Source organism: Amphiprion ocellaris, chromosome 17 (genome assembly GCF_022539595.1).
Source record: "Amphiprion ocellaris isolate individual 3 ecotype Okinawa chromosome 17, ASM2253959v1, whole genome shotgun sequence".
NCBI lineage: Eukaryota > Metazoa > Chordata > Actinopteri > Pomacentridae > Amphiprion > Amphiprion ocellaris.
The window spans coordinates 32,089,689-32,110,002 of NC_072782.1; the positions used below are offsets into that span (position 1 = coordinate 32,089,689).

At 37.0% G+C, this 20,314-nt stretch overlaps 2 protein-coding genes across 3 annotated transcripts in view; one reads left to right on the forward strand and one right to left on the reverse strand.

The window, feature by feature from the left end:
* LOC111565257 (carnitine O-acetyltransferase-like) lies at window positions 1-11,285 on the reverse strand. The gene is made up of 14 exons (XM_023265291.3): window positions 10,223-11,285; window positions 7,887-8,177; window positions 7,061-7,179; window positions 6,796-6,849; window positions 5,740-5,905; window positions 4,196-4,370; window positions 3,090-3,268; window positions 2,770-2,870; window positions 2,556-2,675; window positions 2,118-2,240; window positions 1,899-2,034; window positions 1,617-1,679; window positions 818-955; window positions 1-575 (listed from the first exon to the last, which is right to left on the reverse strand). Exons 1-14 carry the CDS (start codon window positions 10,247-10,249, stop codon window positions 360-362), a joined length of 1,908 nt encoding a protein of 635 aa, XP_023121059.2. The 5' UTR covers window positions 10,250-11,285; the 3' UTR covers window positions 1-359.
* A 1,078-nt stretch (window positions 11,286-12,363) lies between these two features.
* The window catches only part of ptpa (protein phosphatase 2 phosphatase activator), a 28,454-nt gene continuing 20,503 nt past the window's right edge, over window positions 12,364-20,314 (forward strand). The window contains exons 1-6 of one of the 2 annotated variants that reach the window (XM_023265292.3): window positions 12,364-12,499; window positions 13,679-13,788; window positions 15,182-15,268; window positions 17,791-17,916; window positions 17,992-18,109; window positions 19,229-19,328. In XM_023265292.3, coding sequence (XP_023121060.1) covers window positions 12,475-12,499; window positions 13,679-13,788; window positions 15,182-15,268; window positions 17,791-17,916; window positions 17,992-18,109; window positions 19,229-19,328 — 566 coding nt within the window. In that variant the 5' untranslated portion in view covers window positions 12,364-12,474. Of the gene's footprint in view, window positions 12,530-13,678; window positions 13,789-15,181; window positions 15,269-17,790; window positions 17,917-17,991; window positions 18,110-19,228; window positions 19,329-20,314 lie in introns of both variants that reach the window. The other variant, XM_023265294.3, reaches the window with a different exon arrangement.

The window sequence follows — 20,314 nt, forward strand, 5'->3', positions numbered from 1 at the left end:
TTCATCAGAAAAGTTTTATTAAAAGTCTCATTTAATATTTGTTAGGTTGATTAACTGCTCTAGAACTCAGTGATTGTTGGTGTTTGGACTCATCAGGTCATTAGTTGACGAGAAAACATCCATCAGAAGATGGTTCTACTGGCGAACATAAGAAGTTCTCCGCTGTAAACGGGTTTTTCGTCTAGGTTAAGATTTGAAACAGAAACAGTCTTTATGCAGCAGGAATCTCAGCATCATTTAAAGTGCACGTGATCATCTGTAATCTAGGAAGAAAACTCAGTACTGGCTTTGACTACTACCTTCGTAGTCTAGAACCAGGACGTCCAAACCAGCAGCCTCCACATCGTCCATGAAAAGCTTCACAGTTTGGCTCTTGGTGTTTGCTCCAACAGTGTCCTCATATCCAGCAGAGCTTCCTCCACTGCCTGGGCCAGATGTGCTGCGTTGGTTTCCTTACAGGTGTTGAAGGACGACACGGCAAAGTTGATGTGGTCGTCCATGGGGTTGTAGCAGACACCGTAACCGTTGGGTACGACCGGGCCGAAGCACATGACGCAGTCGGTCTTGGACGGAACCTTGGAAAGAAACAAGAATGTCGTGGTTTTACAGCAAAGCAGCTTCAGTTGTTGCACCATATGGTCCATCTGCAACTATCTATTGGCTCATTTCATCTCCTGCATTGTATTTTAAAAATGATCTCATTAGATAAAAGATTCAAGCAAATCTGAGATGATTGATCAGAGGGTCCTGATATTTTGACATGGACATTACTAATGTTCATTTTACTTTCTCTTCTATGGTTCCTCCTGGTCCTTACCTGACTTGTAGACAGCTTGTAGTGTAAGGCCTTAGCATAGGCGGCGTCTTTGAAAACATCAGGCACAGAAAGCTTTTCCTCCATCGCCTGCATCTTCAGGCCCAGCAGGTGTCTGTCTATGGCCTGACCGCTGATCGCCTGTAAAGAACGAGGAAACTTATTTGTTTGCAAGTTTAAGTCACTTGATGCGCAACACTTTCACAAACAAGGACATACAGTAGGTGTACTTTATAGCTACATTGCTAATGACATCCCTAAAGTGAAGCATGCTGGTGGCAGCATCATGTTGTGGAAGCATGGAGGTGGCAGCATCATGTTGTGGAAGTATGGAGGTGGCAGCATCATGTTGTGGAAGCATGGAGGTGGCAGCATCATGTTGTGAAAGCATGATGGTGGCAGCATCATGTTGTGGAAGCATGGAGGTGGCAGCATCATGTTGTGGAAGCATGGAGGTGGCAGCATCATGTTGTGGAAGCATGATGGTGGCAGCATCATGTTGTGGAAGCATGGAGGTGGCAGCATCATGTTGTGGAAGCATGATGGTGGCAGCATCATGATGCAAAGCATGGCAGTGGCAGCATCATATCATGGTAGCATGGAGGTGGCAGCATCATGTTGTGGAAGCATGGAGGTGGCAGCATCATGATGCAAAGCATGGCAGTGGCAGCATCATGTAATGGTAGCATTGAGGTGGCAGCATCATGTAATGGAAGCATGATGGTGGCAGCATCATGTAATGGAAGCATGGACGTGGCAGCATCATGTTCACCAGTTCCTTCCTGGTGCAGTCAAGACTCACCATGTTGGTGTACGTCCGGTGGGCTTTGACAGCTTTTTCCAGGAGACTGACCTTGTCTGTGTTCTGTCCAAAACAGGAAGTAGATGTTAGTTAGCAGGTTGGAGGTAAACAGAGTAGAAGTACATCTGAAAAGTTTCCTTGAACCAGCAACATCAAAATAGTACTTATTGTAGTATTCTACACAGTGTGTAGCCTGACAGCTGTATCAGTGTGAACTCTACTACATCACAGAGTTTGGATTGTAATTTGAGTTGATCGGTTCAGTAGAACATGGCTGCCTACCTGTTTGCTGGGGTCATCGAAGGCTTTGACGAAGGAAGCCGAGGCACTGGAGGCTGATCGGATCGTATCCGTACGACCGAGGCGAAACATCCGCAGGGAGGCACTTTCATAGGTGGCACAGCAGTGATGGTACATCCTGTCAGAACAGAGGAGGTCAAACTGTCAGCAAACTCTGAAACATACCTGGTGTCCAAACCAAAGAGACGTGACTCTCCTCACCTGTAGTAGGCCAGCTGTAGCGCCACCTGTATGAAGGCATCAGGACTCATCTTGTGGGCTTTAGGGACATTTTTTCCAAAGTGTCCGAACACTTCAACCCTCATGTTCAGGTCATCGGCCAGTCTGTGGGGGGAAAAATGTTCGAATAGTAGCATCCAGTTTTAATCCCTTATGACATCAAGTGTAGAGTATATACAAAAAAGTTTTACCCCGTTTTGGAAGTTTACCCTTAGTTTGTCTGGTTTGTGTTTTTCTAGCTTGTCAACACTGAATCAGGGTCTAATTTCTTTGAAATTTTAGACAAAAGTTTACTCCTCTGAAGGAGTTACTAGAAAGAGAGTAGTGAAGGAGGCCACCAAGACACCTATGAATCCTTCCACAATGGGCGAATACTTCTTACAGCTACTCTACGTATGAATTCTGAACGTTTTTCCTCACATGTTCATGCTGTGTTTGGCCTCCTCGATGTCCTTCTTGATCTCAGCTGTGATGTTGAATCGTAGTTTCTGAGGTGAAGGTAAAGACCCGGTGGTGGACTGACCCAACTCCAGCTTCCTCCTGTTGGCACGAACAAGAGAAAACAAATGAAACATCTGATGGAACCCAAACCCTCAGAAAACCTCCCAGCCTGTAGAATCTTGGCCTTACTCACGTGAACTCGACAACATGGTCGATCAAGGCCACGATGGGCGGACCCTCGGCTGGAGCGTGCTCATAGTTTGCACCACATGTTCCGTCTTCTCCGATAATGAACTGGAAGAAAGATCAGAAAAATGTAAAACACAAAACCAAGCTCAATTTTAGTTGCGTGGATTGCACCTGGGTACATTTATGGGTTTTTTTTATGCTTCTACTCTACCTCAAGGTCTCTCAGATTTGGATTAACCGTCTCACAACTAAAAGTTCCTTAGATTTAAGACAACTAAACACACTTTAAACAAATAGATACATGTATATTTAAGGTCTGGTCACCTGCAGCGTCTTGTCGAACCAACGGTTGCCACTGTTCCACCGACTCCCTCCTCCATGCAACATCTGGACGGCTGCACAGCTGCGATACGAATCGTCCGACACCTGAGGCGTCGCTCCGTCCAGACAAAGTGTGAAGATGCTCCTCTGGATGGCCGACACTGAGTCTTTGTTGGTCTTATCTGGACGACACAACGAAACCCACAAAAAACAGACACTCCATCTAAATATACACACCTTAGTAGGGGTCAGAGTCATTCAAGTTTCAAGTCTACAACTGCAAATAATACACAGTTTAGTGTCGTGGTATGAAACATCGAGTACGTCCAGGTTAATCAGTCGATCGCTGTGGTGAAAACAAACCACAGACGCTGACCAAAATGCAGGAAATCTAACATTTTTGTAATTTTAAACTTGTCACCATGGTTCCTAATGTTGTGAAACAGTGTGTCATGTTCGAGATAGACTTTAATAAAGACAATTTCAAGTCTAACAGCAAAAACGGTCGGTTAGAAAGTCTCAGAATACCTGCCAGTGATGGGAACTTATCTGGTTTCTTGGCCTCCGTTAAGCAGCACTGGAATATTTCTATTGACAAGGACATATTGGGTAAAGTCCTTCTTATTTCTCCTAACAGCTGTTTTAATTTCTACCCGTCTATATTCAGGGTACCAAGGACTTGCTCTGGATCGACCTTCAGAAACACTCAAGCTTCATCAGTTTGTCTCCGATTAAAAGATAACTGAAGAGTGCAGCTCCTCCTCTAATCTTAAACCCTTAAAACTCCGCGGTTAATCTAATGTACTCAATTTTCTAAGACTTATAATGTTTGTAGACTTTCTTGGCCAAGATTACCTGAAAAAAGACTATTCCTGGTTAAATAAAGGTTGAGGAGAGTATAAAACCTTACATTTCCTGCATTGTTGGCCGTTGTCAGTGGATCCAGCTGGTTTGTTTTCACCGTGATGACTAAGTAACCTACAATAACACCAGTCTTTAACAGGAGTTTATGGTGTTAACAGGATTAAAGTTTACTTTTTCGGCATCTATTAGGACTTAAACCTGTTGTACATTGATTTAGTTCTTGCAGCACCGTTGAGTTAACTCACCCTTGATGAGGTTCTGGTAGGCCTTTCCCCAGGAGTCTCGGTGTTGGGTGGTGAGGATGCCGACAGGTTCGGAGCTGGTTTCTGAAGAAGCTCTGCAGATCTTCTCCAGCTGAACATGGAGCTGATCTGGTGTCAGTGGAGTGCCGTCGCTGTTGTAGATGTCCAGGATGAAGAACTGGAGTCGAAGAGGAAGAAACAACAAAACAACCAGGTGAAATAAGAGGTGTAGCTGTAAATATAACAACTTTCTACAAGCCTTTGTCTGTTCTGTTTACACTCATTTCTGACTATATAAACTCATCTTTGATCCCCAAGTTTCTGATTTAAACTGAAGTAACAGGAAACTATCACCCAAAAAAACACTGGGAGTTCTGGTGGATTTTATTAAATGTGGAAAAGGCGATCTGTAAGAAAACGTGTTTAAACTCCACTACGATCAAATATGTACAGATAGAAAAACTCAAGTTTTGTGCAGGCAATCTACACCACGAGTATACGTACCCTACAAGGTCTACTGGTTACTTCAACTGATGCACATTAAATCTGAGTCTGTTTGAACAACAATATCTGAGGAACTATTAAGAATAAAAACCTGACATTTTATCTCTTTATAATATCTGGAGAACCATTTTAATCTCCAGAACTCTACTTGTCAAACCTGCTCAATTGGATATGGAAGTTCAAAGGAAATAACTTTTATTTTCTACTTTTGCGATCAAATATTTCATATTTAAAATACTCTACATGTTTAGTTTTGTATTATTGTGACCTGCAGCTACATGTTGTTCAGACAATATCACTAGTTGACGTCTGGATTATCAATTTTTTATCAATATGTGCTCAAAGATGGGACTTTTCATGACTTTTTTCATATTTCTTCTGCCCCGTAATCAGAGATTATGTGATCTACTGTCGAATATTATAAATACAATTTCAGGTATTTATCTTTAATAGTTCCTCAGATATTGTTGTTCAAACAGACTCGGATTTAAATGTGAGAAAAATCCTGATGAAAGTGGGTGAGCGGGGAGTTTTTAAATAAATTATCTTGGAAAGTATTTATTATGTTGAGCTAAAATTTTACAGATATCTTCATAAATATCTGTAGTGTATAACAGAAAAGTTTCAAGTAGATGCAGAGGCGGTTGAGCAGAAAGAACCACAAGATTAACTCGTTATGAGCTGATATAACGACCAAACAGTCATCCAAAGAAAGTCAGATTTTTTGATATTTTGGATGAACTAAAAGATTCTTTGAACTTCTACTACAGAAAAATGAGTTTTTATGTTGCACAAAAACACAAAAGAATGACTTTTTAACAACTTGTCCTTTGTATATTTGTGCTTTTACAAGCTAAGGAGCAGCTAACTGACTGAACCGAGCAGATCTGTTGGAACCCTTCATCTCTTTATCTAAGTATTTGATAGATGAAGCTAAAATTTCACAGATATCTTCATAAATATCCAGAGTTTATGACAGAAAAGTTTCAAGTAGATGCAGAGACGACTGAGCAGAAAGAACGGAATGATTTGAAGGTCTTCACCTGGTGGTTATGAACCACAGTGATGTGTTTCGGGGGTCTGGAGCTCTTGGCGTGATTCACCACCGAGTCTCTCTTCAGACCAGGAATCCGACACGACGACAGAACCTCGTAGTACTGATTCATGCACAGCGGCTTCCCTCCCAGATACTCCACCGGCAGCGTCTCACTGGAAAACACACCGATAATAATATCCAATATGATATACAGGATTTATCACGATTAATCCTCCTGTTGTCCTCATTTACGGGCACCAAAAAATATTGTTTCATTGTCTGAAAAAAATCCAAAAATTCAGCAAAAAAAATCCCCAAATTTCTGAAAACTTGCAAAATCTTCAGGAAAAAAATTCCAATAATTCCTTAAAAGTTTCCTTTAAAAGTTTTATTTTTTAAAAAATCTCCCAAATTTGGCAAGAAAATTCTTGTAAATATTTTCAAAAAATGAGTAAAAATCTTCCAAAAAAATCTTAAAAATATCTAAAGTGATTCCATATATATCAGTAAAACTTCTGATATTTTCTTTAAGAACATTCACATAAAAATCAACCAAAATCCAGTGAAATTCACTGGATTTTGGTTGATTTTTATGTGAATGTTCTTAAGAAACATTTTTAACATTTCTTTTTTTCCACCAAAAAATGTTCAAAAATTTCCCAAAAATGTGGACATCAAAAGTTTCACCTTGAAAGTAGATTTTTTTCTACATTTTCAAACTTTAAAACGGGTAAATTCTGACCCGCAGGACGACATGAGGGTTAAAACCACCTACAGCTGCTGATGAGCATAAAAAAGAGGTTTAATAGGAGAGTTTTCTACTAACAACACTTTAAGGAAGATGTTTTTTATATTTGTTTCCAAAAGAAAACTAAAAAGCAAAAATCTGACTGCAAATGTTTGTAATTTAGCTGCATTTTCTGCTTTAAATATACAGTCTTTGAGTAAAACCTGACATATTCTGGTCTATTTTTTAACGAAACAGATTTTATTTATTTAATTAATTTTGCAAACTATAATAATAAAGGTTTAATCACCAGAACACAAACATGAAACTACTCACTTGTCAATCATCGTCTTGAAGTCCAAAACACCTGCAATCAGTTTGGCAGCAAATCTACAAAGAGAGAGGACATTATTAATTAATTAAATGTTAAAATTTAAAAGTTAAAATTAGTTCCAAGAATGACACTAGTGAGGGAGGCCATCAAGACACCTATGACTCCTCTGAAGGAGTTACCAGAAAGTTAGTAATAGATTACCACATCTATGAGAATGTCTTATCTTGTCTAATTGTCAACATCTTTTACGTCTTTTTGTTATTTTACCTGATTTGTCCTTGTTTATTGGTGAAGTTCATACGAGGTAAAACCAACCCGGGACTGGAATGAACCACGACAGGCAGCCGGTATTCCAGATAAGCGACCTGAACCCACCATGCTGAGAGCTGGGAACGACCAGAAACACAAATACAGACTGAGATAAATAGAAATAATGGTCTCTAAATGAGTTATTTCATCACAAATCATCAGGATCCGTCTGATCAACCATCTCTGATTTGTCTCAAATCTTTATAGCACAGAATATGAATATTTATGAAGATATTTGTGAAAGTTTAGCTTCATATATACAATATTCTTTGAGATATTTGTTTAAAAATCACACAGCGACTCACTTTTAGCAGCTTTTTCCTCACATGTAAATCTGAGTCTGTTGAGTCTGACATTTTAACCCACAATAAAGCTCCAACCTGCAGTATTTATTAAACCAGTTAACCCTCGTGTCGTCCTGCGGGTCAAAATTTACCCCTTTTAAAGCGAAATTCGCTGGATTTTGGTTGATTTTTTTCTTTGAAATTATTAGAAGTTTTACTGATATATATGGAATCACTTTAGATATTTTTAGGATTTTGTTGGAAGATTTTTACTCATTTTTTGAAAATATTTACAAGAATTTTCTTGCCAAATTTGGGGGATTTTTAAAAAAATAAAACTTTAAGGGAAACTTTTAAGGAATTATTGAAATTTTCTTCCTGAAGGTTTTGCAAGTTTTCAGAAATTTGGTGAATTTTTTTATTTTTTTTCAGACAAGGAAACAATACTTTTCTGTGCCTGTAAATGAAGACAACAGGAGGGTTGAAGTCTCTGAACTGACCCAGTTCTCCGTCTTCCCGGCCCTCTTCTCCAGGCCTCTCTGCAGCTTCTCTCCGAGTCCTCCGGCCTCCTGGAACTCCTCCAGCAGCTTCCTGGTGTTGTTCAGCTCCTCCGGCTCCACGATGGGCTCCAGGGCCGTCAGGTAGCGCTCACAGGTCTGCTGCAGGGGGGGGACCGGCAGGCTGGGCAGCCCCTTCTGGTGGCTCTGGTAGCGACCCGCCACCCGGGTGGCCGACACCGGCTTCACCAGGTGACGGGGCTTCAGGAGGCCACAGGGCTTCGGCATCGCCACCTTCAGCAGAGAGACAGGAGAAGGTATTAAAGTCAGATTAGTGTGTTAAAGGTGAAAATAACTGTCATCAGAAATGCAAAGAAGACTCTCATCACATCTGATTAAAACACATCCTGCAGTGAAACCAAATTCTTCAGAAGTTAAATAAATCAACTTTAAAAAACCAGAATCAGAATCAGCTTTAATGGCCAAGTATGTACACGACATACAAGAAATTTGGTTTTGGCTGTTGGTGTCACCCTAGGAATATGGAAGAGATTACGTAAAACAGTTTTTTCCCAGGATATAACAGTTTTTTTCTCATAATGTAACCCTGGTTATTCTCATGAAGTAACACTTGTGTTTGCCATAATGTAACACTCTTTTTTCCTCATAAAATAATGCATTTTTTTGTTTTTTTCTCATAATCTAATGGTGTTATTTCTCATTATGTAACACAGCTTATTTACATAGTTTAACACGTTATTCTCATAGCGTAACATTGTTTTTTCTCATAATGCAACAGTATTTTTTCTAAGAAGTAATGCTTGCTTTTCTATTAAAATAACACTGTTATTTTACACAGTGCTTTTTTTTCTTAACCTAGTTTTTTTCCATAGTAATATCCTCATTTTTTACCTAATTTAATCCTGTTTTTTTCATGAAGTAATACTTTTTTCCCCATAATGTAACACTTGTTTTTTCTCATAATGTAACCCTGGTTTTTCAGATTGGGTAAGATTTGTTTTCTCTTAAAATTACGCTTTTTTTCTCGTAAATTAAGCTTTTTTGGCATACAGTAATGCTGTTTGTTTTTCTTAATGTAACACCATTTTTTTCCAGAATGTACTTTTATGGTATTATAACTTGTAAGTGCAACCTTACACACTTTATGTGTCCTACAATTTGGGTAAATTTATCCATCATGCATATCTGTACATGTGAAAGTACATAGTCCTTATTATATTTTTACTTTTGTATTTCTTGTCTTGTTTCTTACTACGCTTCATTTGTATTTAGCTGCTGTAACCTGGAACCTGTCCAGACAGGAATCGATAAAGTTTATCTTATCTTGACTTTCCTGCAGACGTCTCACTGGAGTAAAGTTTATTTGTTGTTTGTGTGACTCTACCGTGTTTTTCTAAGAATTTAGAGCCACGACAGAAGATTTTACACACAATATAGAGCCTTTAATTAGCAATAATTACACGTAACTTCTCCTAAATGTAGAAAAGAGACTTCAACTAACTGTATTTGCTTGATGTGCTGCAGAAAATAACAGATATTTACATAAAATCTGGAGGTATTTCTGAGCTTTCAAGGCTGTTTTTAAGAGTGAATATGCAACCCAATTAGTGAATATATTGCAAGGAGGCATTTTTTCCTTCTTCGTTGTCCTTGACAGCTTGTCTCATTTCTTTCTGCATAGTTTACTAAATATGTTGTAAAGTTTTTGATCCATGAAGCTAAAATTTCACAGATTGCGTTCAAAATAGACAGTTTATGACAAGTAACGCAAAACAGATGGTGGAGCAGAAGTATCCTCATGATTTGAGATAAAATAAACCCTAATTAAGTTTTCTACAGCTTATTTTACTGTTAGCTTGTGTGTTAGAGTCGTTCACAGTCTAAACACAAGTTATAATACGTTACAGCTTTATTATCTTAAATTTTTACCAGTTTATGACTCTGTTTTTACCATCACAGACACACACAGGCTTACACCAATTAAAATATCACACCAGCCTCGTTTGCCCTATAGTGCCTTTGAACTATATTTAATCTTGGCTCAGCATAAAACCACCTTTCACCCAGTTAGGTGAGCTAAATATTAGCTAGCTGCCTCAGGTCAATACGAGCTAACTCTGTGTGCTAACAGCCAGCTAGCAGGAATTCCTCCGTAGTTTAGCATCAGTTAGCGAACGAGCTTTAACTATTTATAACTACAGTCTGCAATAATGGAGAATACAGGTGTCAAAGTCGGTGTTATTAATCATGTCAGTCGGTGATAAAGTTGGCCGTTAGCAAGAAGAAACAGGTCTGTCAAGTTAAGTTGCGTTACTCACCGCCGTTCTGCTGCAAATGCCCCACATTCTGCTGCCCGGGTTCCGCCCACAGGTTCACACGGGGTCCGGAGGAGTCCAACTCCGCCCGGGGGCTAGCTAGCTGTCTTATCAGTCAGACCCCACCGCAGAGAGGGTCCAAGTCCAGCCGGGGTTAGCAATTAGCCGTTAGCTTGGTGCTTCAGCCTTCAGAACAACTCTAGATGGCGTTAGCTGGGGTTTGCTTTTAGCCGTTAGCTTGCTGTTTTACCGATCACTACAATTGTAGCTGGGGTTAGCAGTTAGCCGTTAGCTTGGTGCTTCAGCCTTCAGAACAACTCTAGATGGTGTTAGCTGGGGTTTGCTTTTAGCCGTTAGCTTACTGTTATACCGATCACTACAGTTGTAGCTGGGGTTAGCAGTTAGTCGTTAGCTTGGTGCTTTAGTGGTCAGAATAACTCTAGATGGTGTTAGGTGTTAGCTGGGGTTAGCAGTTAGCCATTAGCTTGGCGTTTTAACGGTCAGAACAAATCTAGATGGTGTTAGCTTTTAGCCGTTAGCTTGCTCTTTTACCGATCACTATAACTGAAGCTGGGGTTAGCGGTTAGCCGTTAGCTAACTCTCTAGCTTGGGTTAGCTTTAGCCAGTAGCTAGCTATTTTATTGGCCAGACACTCCGGAGAGAAGCTTGACGTCCAGCCGGAGCTAGCCGTTAGCTTGGTATTTTACCAATCACTACAACTCAAGCTGGAGTTAGCTTTTAGCCGTTAGCTGGCTGTTTTACTGATCACTACAACTGTTAGCTGTTAGCTTGCTGTTATACCGATCACTACAACTGTAGCTGCGGTTAGCTTTTAACCGTTAGCTAGCTGTTTTGTCGGTCAGACACATAGACTGTATATACAGTCTATGGTCAGACACACCGGAGAGAAGCTTGACGTCCAGCCAGAGCTAGCAGTTAGCCTTTAGCTATCCGTTCTTCCACCGGTCAGAACAAGTTAGTTTAGCTAGTGTTAGCTGTTAGCCGTTAGCTGGCTGGTCCAGCGGTCACATCCAGCTCTGAGTCCAGCTTCTGGAAACAATGTCTGGGCAGAGTTGCTGCGCTATAAACGCCTGGTGTTCTGCTGCCATAAATATGCTGGAGGGTGTGACTTACTATTACAGGCCAGCAGGAAAACTGATATAGCTGTAAATATGTGAAGGTGTGGTGCCAAAATAAACAAAGTGAGCTAGAATAAGACTACAATAGAAGTAAATAAGTGATAATTCTAAGGTAGTCAAGTGACATAACACAAGAAAATGCAAAATTGCACCTGAAAATGTTAAATATTGCACTGTAAATTGACATATTCTCCATAAAAATGAAATATTGCACATGAAACTTGAACTGATATTGCACAAACTACTAAGAAAAGTAATAATGCAAATAACATTGAAGTCATTCAGCTGTAATTCCTGCAGAAACAACAGGAATTACTCGTCCATATAACTTTAAAGAACCAATTTAACTCATAAAAATCTGTTTTCTATTTTGCCTAAAAATAGACAGAAGCTCCTAGATTGTACTGCGAATGTTATTAATGCATAAAATTACTAGATTTCATTCATAAGATTTGTGTTTTAAAGATTAGAGCCCAGAGGATAACTGCAAATTATATATTTGTAATTTTTTTTGCATCAAAATCCATCCAGAAATCCTGTTTATTACAGTCATAGCGAGGATATTATGTAATCAGGATGACTGAATGCAGTGATAATTGTTAAAGAAATGATCCAAAACCACATGACATCTCCAAATAAGGTTTATGACTACAAAGTGGGGTCAAAAATGGAAAATAATATGTCCATACATATGATATATAGCAATATTATATATTATATACTTGTATATATTGTAAATATTATTATTACTATTGTTCTATTATTATTTTATTCTTATCACTATGTCTACTGTTACATAAGCTGCTGTAACAATGTAAATTTCCCCTGGAGTGGGGAGAAATAAAGAACTTTATCTTTATCTTTATATTTTTGTTTTTGTGGTACAACTTGTCAAAGCTGCTCAGTCATGAAAGTTTAATAAAAAATAAGTTTTCTCTTTTTGTGACCCAGTATTTCATATTAAAGTATTCTACATGTTTAGTTTTGTAATACTGTGACCTGCAGCTACATGTGGTTCAGAAAATAGCACCAGTTGATCCGCTTCACCGGTCAACCTGCAGGGGGCGGCGACGAGCCGCTCAAAATAAACCCACGAACAAGAACGTGAGCTTCGCCATGGCGGAAACAGAGCAGCAGCCAGGTAAGGAGGAGAAGATGCTTCTGCTCAGCGGTAGGAACTTCTGTTTTTACTTTAACTCTCAGCCGTTTTAACGCCGGTACCGTTAGCGTTTACACCCCACTGCTACCGGGGAACTAACTTCACGGTGGGCGGACAAACCGGGACCGAACCGAGCCGCTGTCCGGAGCTAGAGCTAAACTAAAACTGATTCAGGACCAGTTGTCATCAGGACTAGCTCTGTGTTTGGAGCCTCAAGTTTAAAATGTAAATGTAGTTTAGTTCTGTTGTCAGTCTGAGTTGTTGGCTAACAGGTAAACACACCTGGAGGAGGCAGTTCCAGAGCTGCACATCTGGATTTTAGTCTTTTATTCAGCACAGAAACTGGGTCTAAACACAAACTGATGCTACAAACAGCTCGAACTGGCTCTGTTTTTAATCTTCACTAGGGGTGTTCAACATGCGGCCTGCGGGCCAAAACCGGCCCTCCAGAGGGTCTAAAACCGGCCCTCCAGAGGGTCTAAAAGTGGTCCTCCAGAGGGTCCAATCTGGTCCTCAAAGTGTAAAAATTCCAGAGAGGACATTAATTGCAGATTGTAAATTAGTAAAACTATAAATTTAAAGTAATTTCTGGACCATGACAAGTTGTTTTGATCATAAGGTAAAATACTAGATTCGTTTCATGTTCATTGTTCTTTTATCATTTTGTTTCTTCCTTTGGTCATTTTGTGCATCATTTTTGTAATATTTTGTCTTGTTTTTGTTTGTTTTGTCTATTTATTTGTCGCTTTGTAAGTTTTTTGGCAAATTTTTTGTTTCTTTTTTGTTTTGTTTCGTGTTTTTGTTTGTTTTTTGTCTTTTTTTAAAGTAAAATCCTCTATGGTTGAGTTCCAGGTGACTAAATGTTGTGTTCCTTTGTAGACGCTGTGATCTGGAAGCTGTAATGTGCAAATGATAAACTGAGGCTGAATGTTGTTGAAATTTCGTTGTTATTGGTTATTATGCTGTGATTTTTCTGGTCACTGGAGATCAAACTGGGCTGAATGTGGAACTAAACCTGAACTAAAATGAGTTCTACACCTCTGGTTTAAAGTTAGCGATGTTAGCTGCCTTTATAAACTGGATTAATCTGTAAATATTTCATGTAAATCCACAGACATAAATACTGAGAGGAAGTAAATGGTGTGATTTATTGTTTTCCAGGATCAACTCCTGAAGATGAAGCAGCTGAAGCAGCTGCCGGCGTTGCCTTCATAGTGCCCAAGAAAGAGATCAGCATGGTGCCTGACATGGGGAAGTGGAAACGCTCTCAGGTGGGTTTAAAATCCAAATAAAGTGGCGATTTTTATCAGCTTTGTATGATGTGAATAGAACTGCAAAAAGAAGAAGGCACACCCAGTGAAATCTGGATGTGTTTAAAAAACTGGTTTCTCACAGAGTAAAAGTGGATTTAGGATTAAATTAATTTAAAATGGTCATAGGTTTTGTTTATGTCTCTGAGTTGGTTCATGTGACTGTAAAGATGATTTCTTGTACTCTAAATTTTACACAAGTTTATTTTCCAGATCGACCACAAGCGAATTCTAAGAGTTATTCCACCTTAAAATATCAGAGGCATTCTGCTCAGCCACCTCTAGTATGTTTGAAATTATTTTATATAATAAAACATGGATATTTCTGAAGATATCTGTGAAATTTTAGCTTCATATGTGAAATAATTTCAGATAAATTTGATTAAAAATCTGCCCTTCGACCCACTTTCATCAGGTTTTTTCTCACATTAAATCTGAGTCTGTTTGAACAACAATATCTGAGAAACTATTAAAGATAAAAACCTGAAATTTTCTCTCTTATTTCTCATCATGTCATTGATTCAGAATCTGGAATATTGGACAGTAGATCAAATAATCTCTGATTATGGAAGACAAGAAATTAAAGCCAGAAATGTGCAGGGAGGAGGTCGGGGTGGGAGGACGGGTCAACCAAAAGTGCTTAAAATATGGAAAACAAATTGAAAAATTAAATTTTTGAGCCCAAATTAGCAAAAAAAATGGTAATCCAGAAGTCAACTAGTGATATTTTCTGAACCACATGTAGCTGCAGGTCACAATAATACAAAACTAAACATGTAGAATACTTTAGTAGGAAATACTAGGTCAGAAAATATTGAAAAAAGTCGTTTTAGTTGAATTTTCATAACCGATTGAGCAGGTTTGACAAGCTGTAGCACAAAACTAGAATATTGGCAGATAGATCTGGAGTTTAAACATGGTTCTCCAAATATAAATAAGAGAAAATAATTATTTGTTGGCATATTTTAAGTTTTTCACAAACATAACTCCACATTTCAGTGCAAAAAAACCTGCTGAAGTCATTTCAGTTATTTGATAAATGAAGTTAAAATTCCACGAATGTCTTAATAAATATCCAGATTATATGCTAGAAAAATTTCAGGCAAATCAGAGGATGGTTGAGCAACACTTTGCTGATGATTTCAGATGGAATGACCCATTTTAAAATCTAGAAAGATGATTTTTTTCTAAGTTAAATCCTTGTATGAAGAATTTCGTGCTTCACTGTAGAACAAACTGTAATTAATTCACTAAACATTCAACCGTCTGATTATTTCTAAGATTTATTTTCTAAACATTTTCCGCATCTTAATCCATGTGAAGTCAGTAAAAATGTTCCCTTCTGTCCTCCCAGGCCTACGCTGATTACATCGGCTTCATTCTGACGCTGAATGAAGGCGTGAAGGGAAAAAAACTCACCTGTGAATATAAAGTTTCTGAGGTAAGCTTTAGTTCTGCTCTGGATTGCAAATTAGTTGTTATTTTTAATGTTTATTTCAACCAAAATTAGTACTTTCTAATGAACAAGTTGTGGTTTTAAAGGTTTACACCACTTTAAAACTACTTCCTGTGCAAGAACTTATAGTTTTTAAGTTTTTGTCTGCCCAAAATACTGTTTTCTAACAAACAAGTTATGGTTTTAAATGTTTATTCAATCCAAAATACTGCAGTTTGTCCAAGTACTTGTAGTTTTAAAGGTATATTCCACCCAAAAGTCCTTTCTAACAAAGAAGTTATGGTTTTAAGGGTTTATTCAACCAAAATGCTAGTTTTTACTAAAGAAGGTATGGTTTTAAGGATTTATTTCACTCAAAATGCTACTTTTTGTCCAAATACTTGTAGTTTCAAAGTTTTTTTCCATCCAAAATACTAATTTCTAACAGATTACTTACAGTTTTAAAGGTTTATTCCACCCAAACTCTACTTACTAACAAGTTGTGGTTTTAAAGGTTCGTCATACATCTAGTCTTAGAGGGTTGTTCCACCTAAACATTACTTTCTAACAGATTACTTATAGTTTTAAAGTTTTTTTCCACCCAGAAGTCCTTTCTAACAAAGAAGTTATGGTTTTAAGGGCTTATTCAACCAAAAAATACTACTTTCTAGTCAAGTTTTAAAGATTCACTCCAATCAAAATACTACTTTTTATCAAACAAAATATGATTTTAAGGATATATTTCAATCAAAATAGTACTTTTTGTCCAAGTACTTGTAGTTTTAAAGGTTTTCCGTATGCAAAATGCTACTTTCTGAAAAATTACTTATAGTTCTAAAGGTTTTTTCCACCCAAACAGTACTTACTAACAAACAAGTTCTGGTTTTAAAGGTTAGTTGTACATCTAGTCTTAAAGGGTTGTTCCACCTGAACGTCATTGTCTAACAGATGACTTCTAGTTTTAAAGGTTTATTTTCTAATGGATCAATTTGTGGTTTTAAAAGTTTTTTTTGACCTAAATCGTACTTTGTGTCCAAGTACTTATAGTTCTAACAAAGAAGGTATGGTTCTAAGGGTTTATTCAACTAAAAATGCTGCTTACTGGTCAAATAATAACAGTTTTTAAGATTTACACCACCAAAGTACTACTTTTTATCAAACAAGATATGTTTTTAAGGATTTATTTCACTCAAAATGCTGCTTTGTGTACAAGTATTTTGTAGTTTTAAAGGTTTTCCCATCCAAAATAATATTTTATAACAAATTAATTATAGTTTTAAAGGTTTATTCCACCCAAAGTAGTATTTATTAACAAGTTCTGGTTCTAAAGGATACTTGTACGTATAGTCTTAAAGGGTTGCTCCACCTAAACATTACTTTCTAATATATAAGTTATAGTTTTAAATGTTTATTTCCACCAAACAGTACTTTATAATTAATCAGTTTGGGGTTTCACAAGTATATTCTATCCAAAATATCACTTTGAGTCCTAGTACTTACAGTTTTATAGGTTTTTTTTTTCCACCCAAAAATCTTTTCTAACAAAGAAGTTATGGTTTCAAGGGTCTATTCAACCAAAAATGCTTCTTTCGGGTCAAGTACTAATAGTTTTAAAGGTTTATTCTACTCAAAATACCACTTTTTACCAAACAAGGTAGGATTTTAAGGGTTTATTCAACCAAAAATGCTGCTTTCGGGTCAAGTACTAATAGTTTTAAAGGTTTATTCTACTCAAAATACCACTTTTTACCAAACAAGGTAGGATTTTAAGGGTTTATTCAACCAAAAATGCTGCTTTCTGGCCAAGTACTTGTAATCTTAAAGTTTTATTCCAACCAAAATGTTACTTTTTACCACACAAAGTATGGTTTGAAGGATAGATTTCATTGAAAATACCTCTTTTAGTCCAAGTGTGATGCCCCTCCATGTGGACACCAGATGTGTCTGATCAGGAGCTGAGGGTCGTCACCTGACTGAACCACACCTGCAGTCAGTGGTTCAGCTGCATTTACCTGCTCTCCTCTCCAGGCTAGACGGGCCTCGCTGACAGCAGCTGGTGTCTGTGGAGCTCCAGCACCACATATGGGGGTTTTTGCTCATTTAGGCCTGACAGCAGTGGGGAATTCTTTCTGTATGGCAGTAAAAGCTTTGTTTTGCATCGTACAGTGGTTGTCTCTGCGTCTTTGCTACAACTGAGGAGCCGAGTTGTAACACCAAGTACTTAGAGTTTTAAAGTTTTTCCCATCCAGACTACGACTTTGTAACTAATTAGTTCTGGTTTTCAAAGTTTATTTCCACCACACATGTACTTTCTAGCTAGTTATTTGTGGTTATAAAGATTTAATTTTACCCAAATATCACTTTCTGAAGAACCAGTTATGGTTTATAAGATTTATTCCACTCAGAAATACTACTTTCTATCAAAATAGCTGTGTTTTTTAAAGGTTTATTCCAGCCAAAATACCACTTTGTGCCCCAGCAGTAGTAGTTTTCAAGGTCCTCGTTCAGCTCTGTGTTGTTGTTTCCAGACGGTGGAGAAGCTGTTAGATCTTCTGGAGACTCTGGATCGATGGATAAATGAAACTCCTCCTGTCGACCAGCCGTCACGTTTCGGTAATAAAGCCTACAGAACCTGGTTCTCCAAACTAGACCAGGTCAGTCTCACTCTTCAACACCTAACCTTTCATTTCCACTGTTAGCCCAGCAGCTAACAGTGTTTGTGTCTGCAGGAAGCAGAAGCTTTGGTGTCGACGGTGTTACCACCTGAAAAAGCTGCAGCGGCTCCAGAAATCGCCGTTTATCTGAAAGAGTCTGTTGGAAACTCGACCAGGATAGACTATGGAACCGGTAACGGTGGTTTTAGTTTGGGTTTTTATGGTTCAGATGTTGGGAATCTGGTGCAAGAAAGACTTTAAGATGTAGATCCAAGACTCCATTTACAGGAATCCCAGCTAAAACATCAGACATGAAGTCCTGAACAATAATATTAATGTCATTTACAGTAATTTCTCAAAGGTTGGTTCAGCATCGCGGCAGATATTCAACTTTCATGTGAAATATTTCACTTTTATGTCCAATAAGTCAGTGAAATGTGCAATATTGTAGTTTCATCTCGATATTTCCAACCAAAATAAGGTTTGATTCACTGAAAATACTAGGTTTTTTTTTTTGTCCAAGTACTTGTATTCTATCCAAAACATCACTTTCTACCCAAGCATAAATAGTTTTAAAGGTTTAATCTACTCAGAATACTACTTTCTAACAAATTTAGGATTTTAAATCATAATGCTTCTTTCTAATCAATAGTGATTAAGTAATTAGTTGTATTTGTAAAAGGTTATTCCACCCAAACAGTACTTTCTAACAAACAAGTTATGGTTTTAAAGGTTTATTCCACTCAAAATACTACTATGTAGCATATTGTTTATATTTTATTCAAGTTTATTCTGCCCAAAAATGCTTCTTTTTTATCAAACAAGTTATGGTTTCAATTTTTCCCCAATCAAAATACGTCTTTTTGTCCAAGTACTTGGAGTTTTAAAGGTTTTCTCCATCCAAAATGCTACTTTATGACACATTACTTGTAGTTTTGAAGGCTTTTTCCACCCAAACAGTATTATAAACAAACAAGTTGTGGTTTTAAGGGTTTATTCCTCCAAAGTAGTATTTTGTGTCTGCATACTTATAGTCTTAAAGTTGTAAATAGTTTGTTTTTGCAGTTTATAGCTCACTATATAGATCTACAATGCCTTCATGACCTACGATAATGGGGAAAATGTGAAAACAACATAATTTTTTCAGATTTTTGGGATCAACTTGGTCCTAAAGTTTGGGTTCTTGTGACGTTCATGTAGCAGCCGGAGAAAGCAGACAGGATGGTGGTTTAGTTTGAAAATTAACAAGCTTTATTCATCATAATCCAGAAACCTGCAGCTCTTAAATCTTTGATTCTTTTTGTCTTCTCAGGTCATGAAGCAGCTTTCGCAGCGTTTCTCTGCTGCCTCTGTAAAGTCGGAGCTCTGAGAGTCGACGATCAGCTGGCCATCGTCTTTAAAGTCTTTAACCGGTCAGTTCTGCTCTTATTATTAGAATAAAGTTACATTTATGAGTGAAACAGCATCTAATTAAACCTTATTTGCAGTTTTATTCTCACTTACTCAGACTTTGGGTCACAATAACTTCATTTAGTGCCAAAACATCATAATTTAAATCCAAAATTAGTTTAGTAATTTATTTTAAGCACTCGTTTCCAACTTACATGAACTCTATAATTAGCGTAGTTATTAAAATATTGATCAAAGACTTAAACTTAGATGACTTTATTAATCCCCAGAGGGAAATGAAGTTGTTACAGCAGCTGGATATTTAATAAAGGGGTAAACAATAAGACAAGTATAAACTGAAGGTAAAATAAAATAGAATTAAATTAAATTAAAATGAAATGAAATAAATTAAAATTAAGTAAAATAAACTTGACTTAAATAAAATAGAAATTAAAGAAAAATAAAATAAGATACAATTAAAACAAAATGAAATAAAATATGCTGAAAATTAAAATGAAATGAAATGAAATAAATTAAAATTAAGTAAAATAAACTTGACTTAAATAAAATAGAAATTAAAGAAAAATAAAATAAGATACAATTAAAACAAAATGAAATAAAATATGCTGAAAATTAAAATGAAATGAAATGAAATTAAACAAAATAAGATAAAATGAAATAATGAAATAAAATTCAAATTAAATTACATTTAATTAAATGAAAAAATAAATTAAATAAAAAATAAAACAAAATAAAATAAAAATTAAATGAATAATGCAATTCAAATGAAATGAAAATAAAATAAATATGAAATAAAATAAATAAAATGAAATAAGATTTAAAAAAAGAAATATATAGAAAAATTCAGCAAAATATACACGAGTGACAGTATTTTTATTTATTTATTTATTTTTTATGGCATCAACAGCTTTATTTATAAACTAGAGTCCGGAAATGACATGTTTTTACAGGGACGGTATAACAAGATAAATCACTAAAACTGTAACTT

Bases quoted from the DNA above. Each gene is read 5' to 3' on its own strand.
- LOC111565257 (XM_023265291.3), bottom strand. From the start codon at position 10,249: ATGTGGGGCATTTGCAGCAGAACGGCG. The intron at 2,871-3,089 runs GTGACCAGACCT...TCTTTCTTCCAG, and splicing joins GGTTCGACAAGACGCTGCAG to TTCATTATCGGAGAAGACGG. The intron at 956-1,616 runs GTGAGTCTTGAC...CGTTCTTTACAG, and splicing joins ACCGGACGTACACCAACATG to GCGATCAGCGGTCAGGCCAT.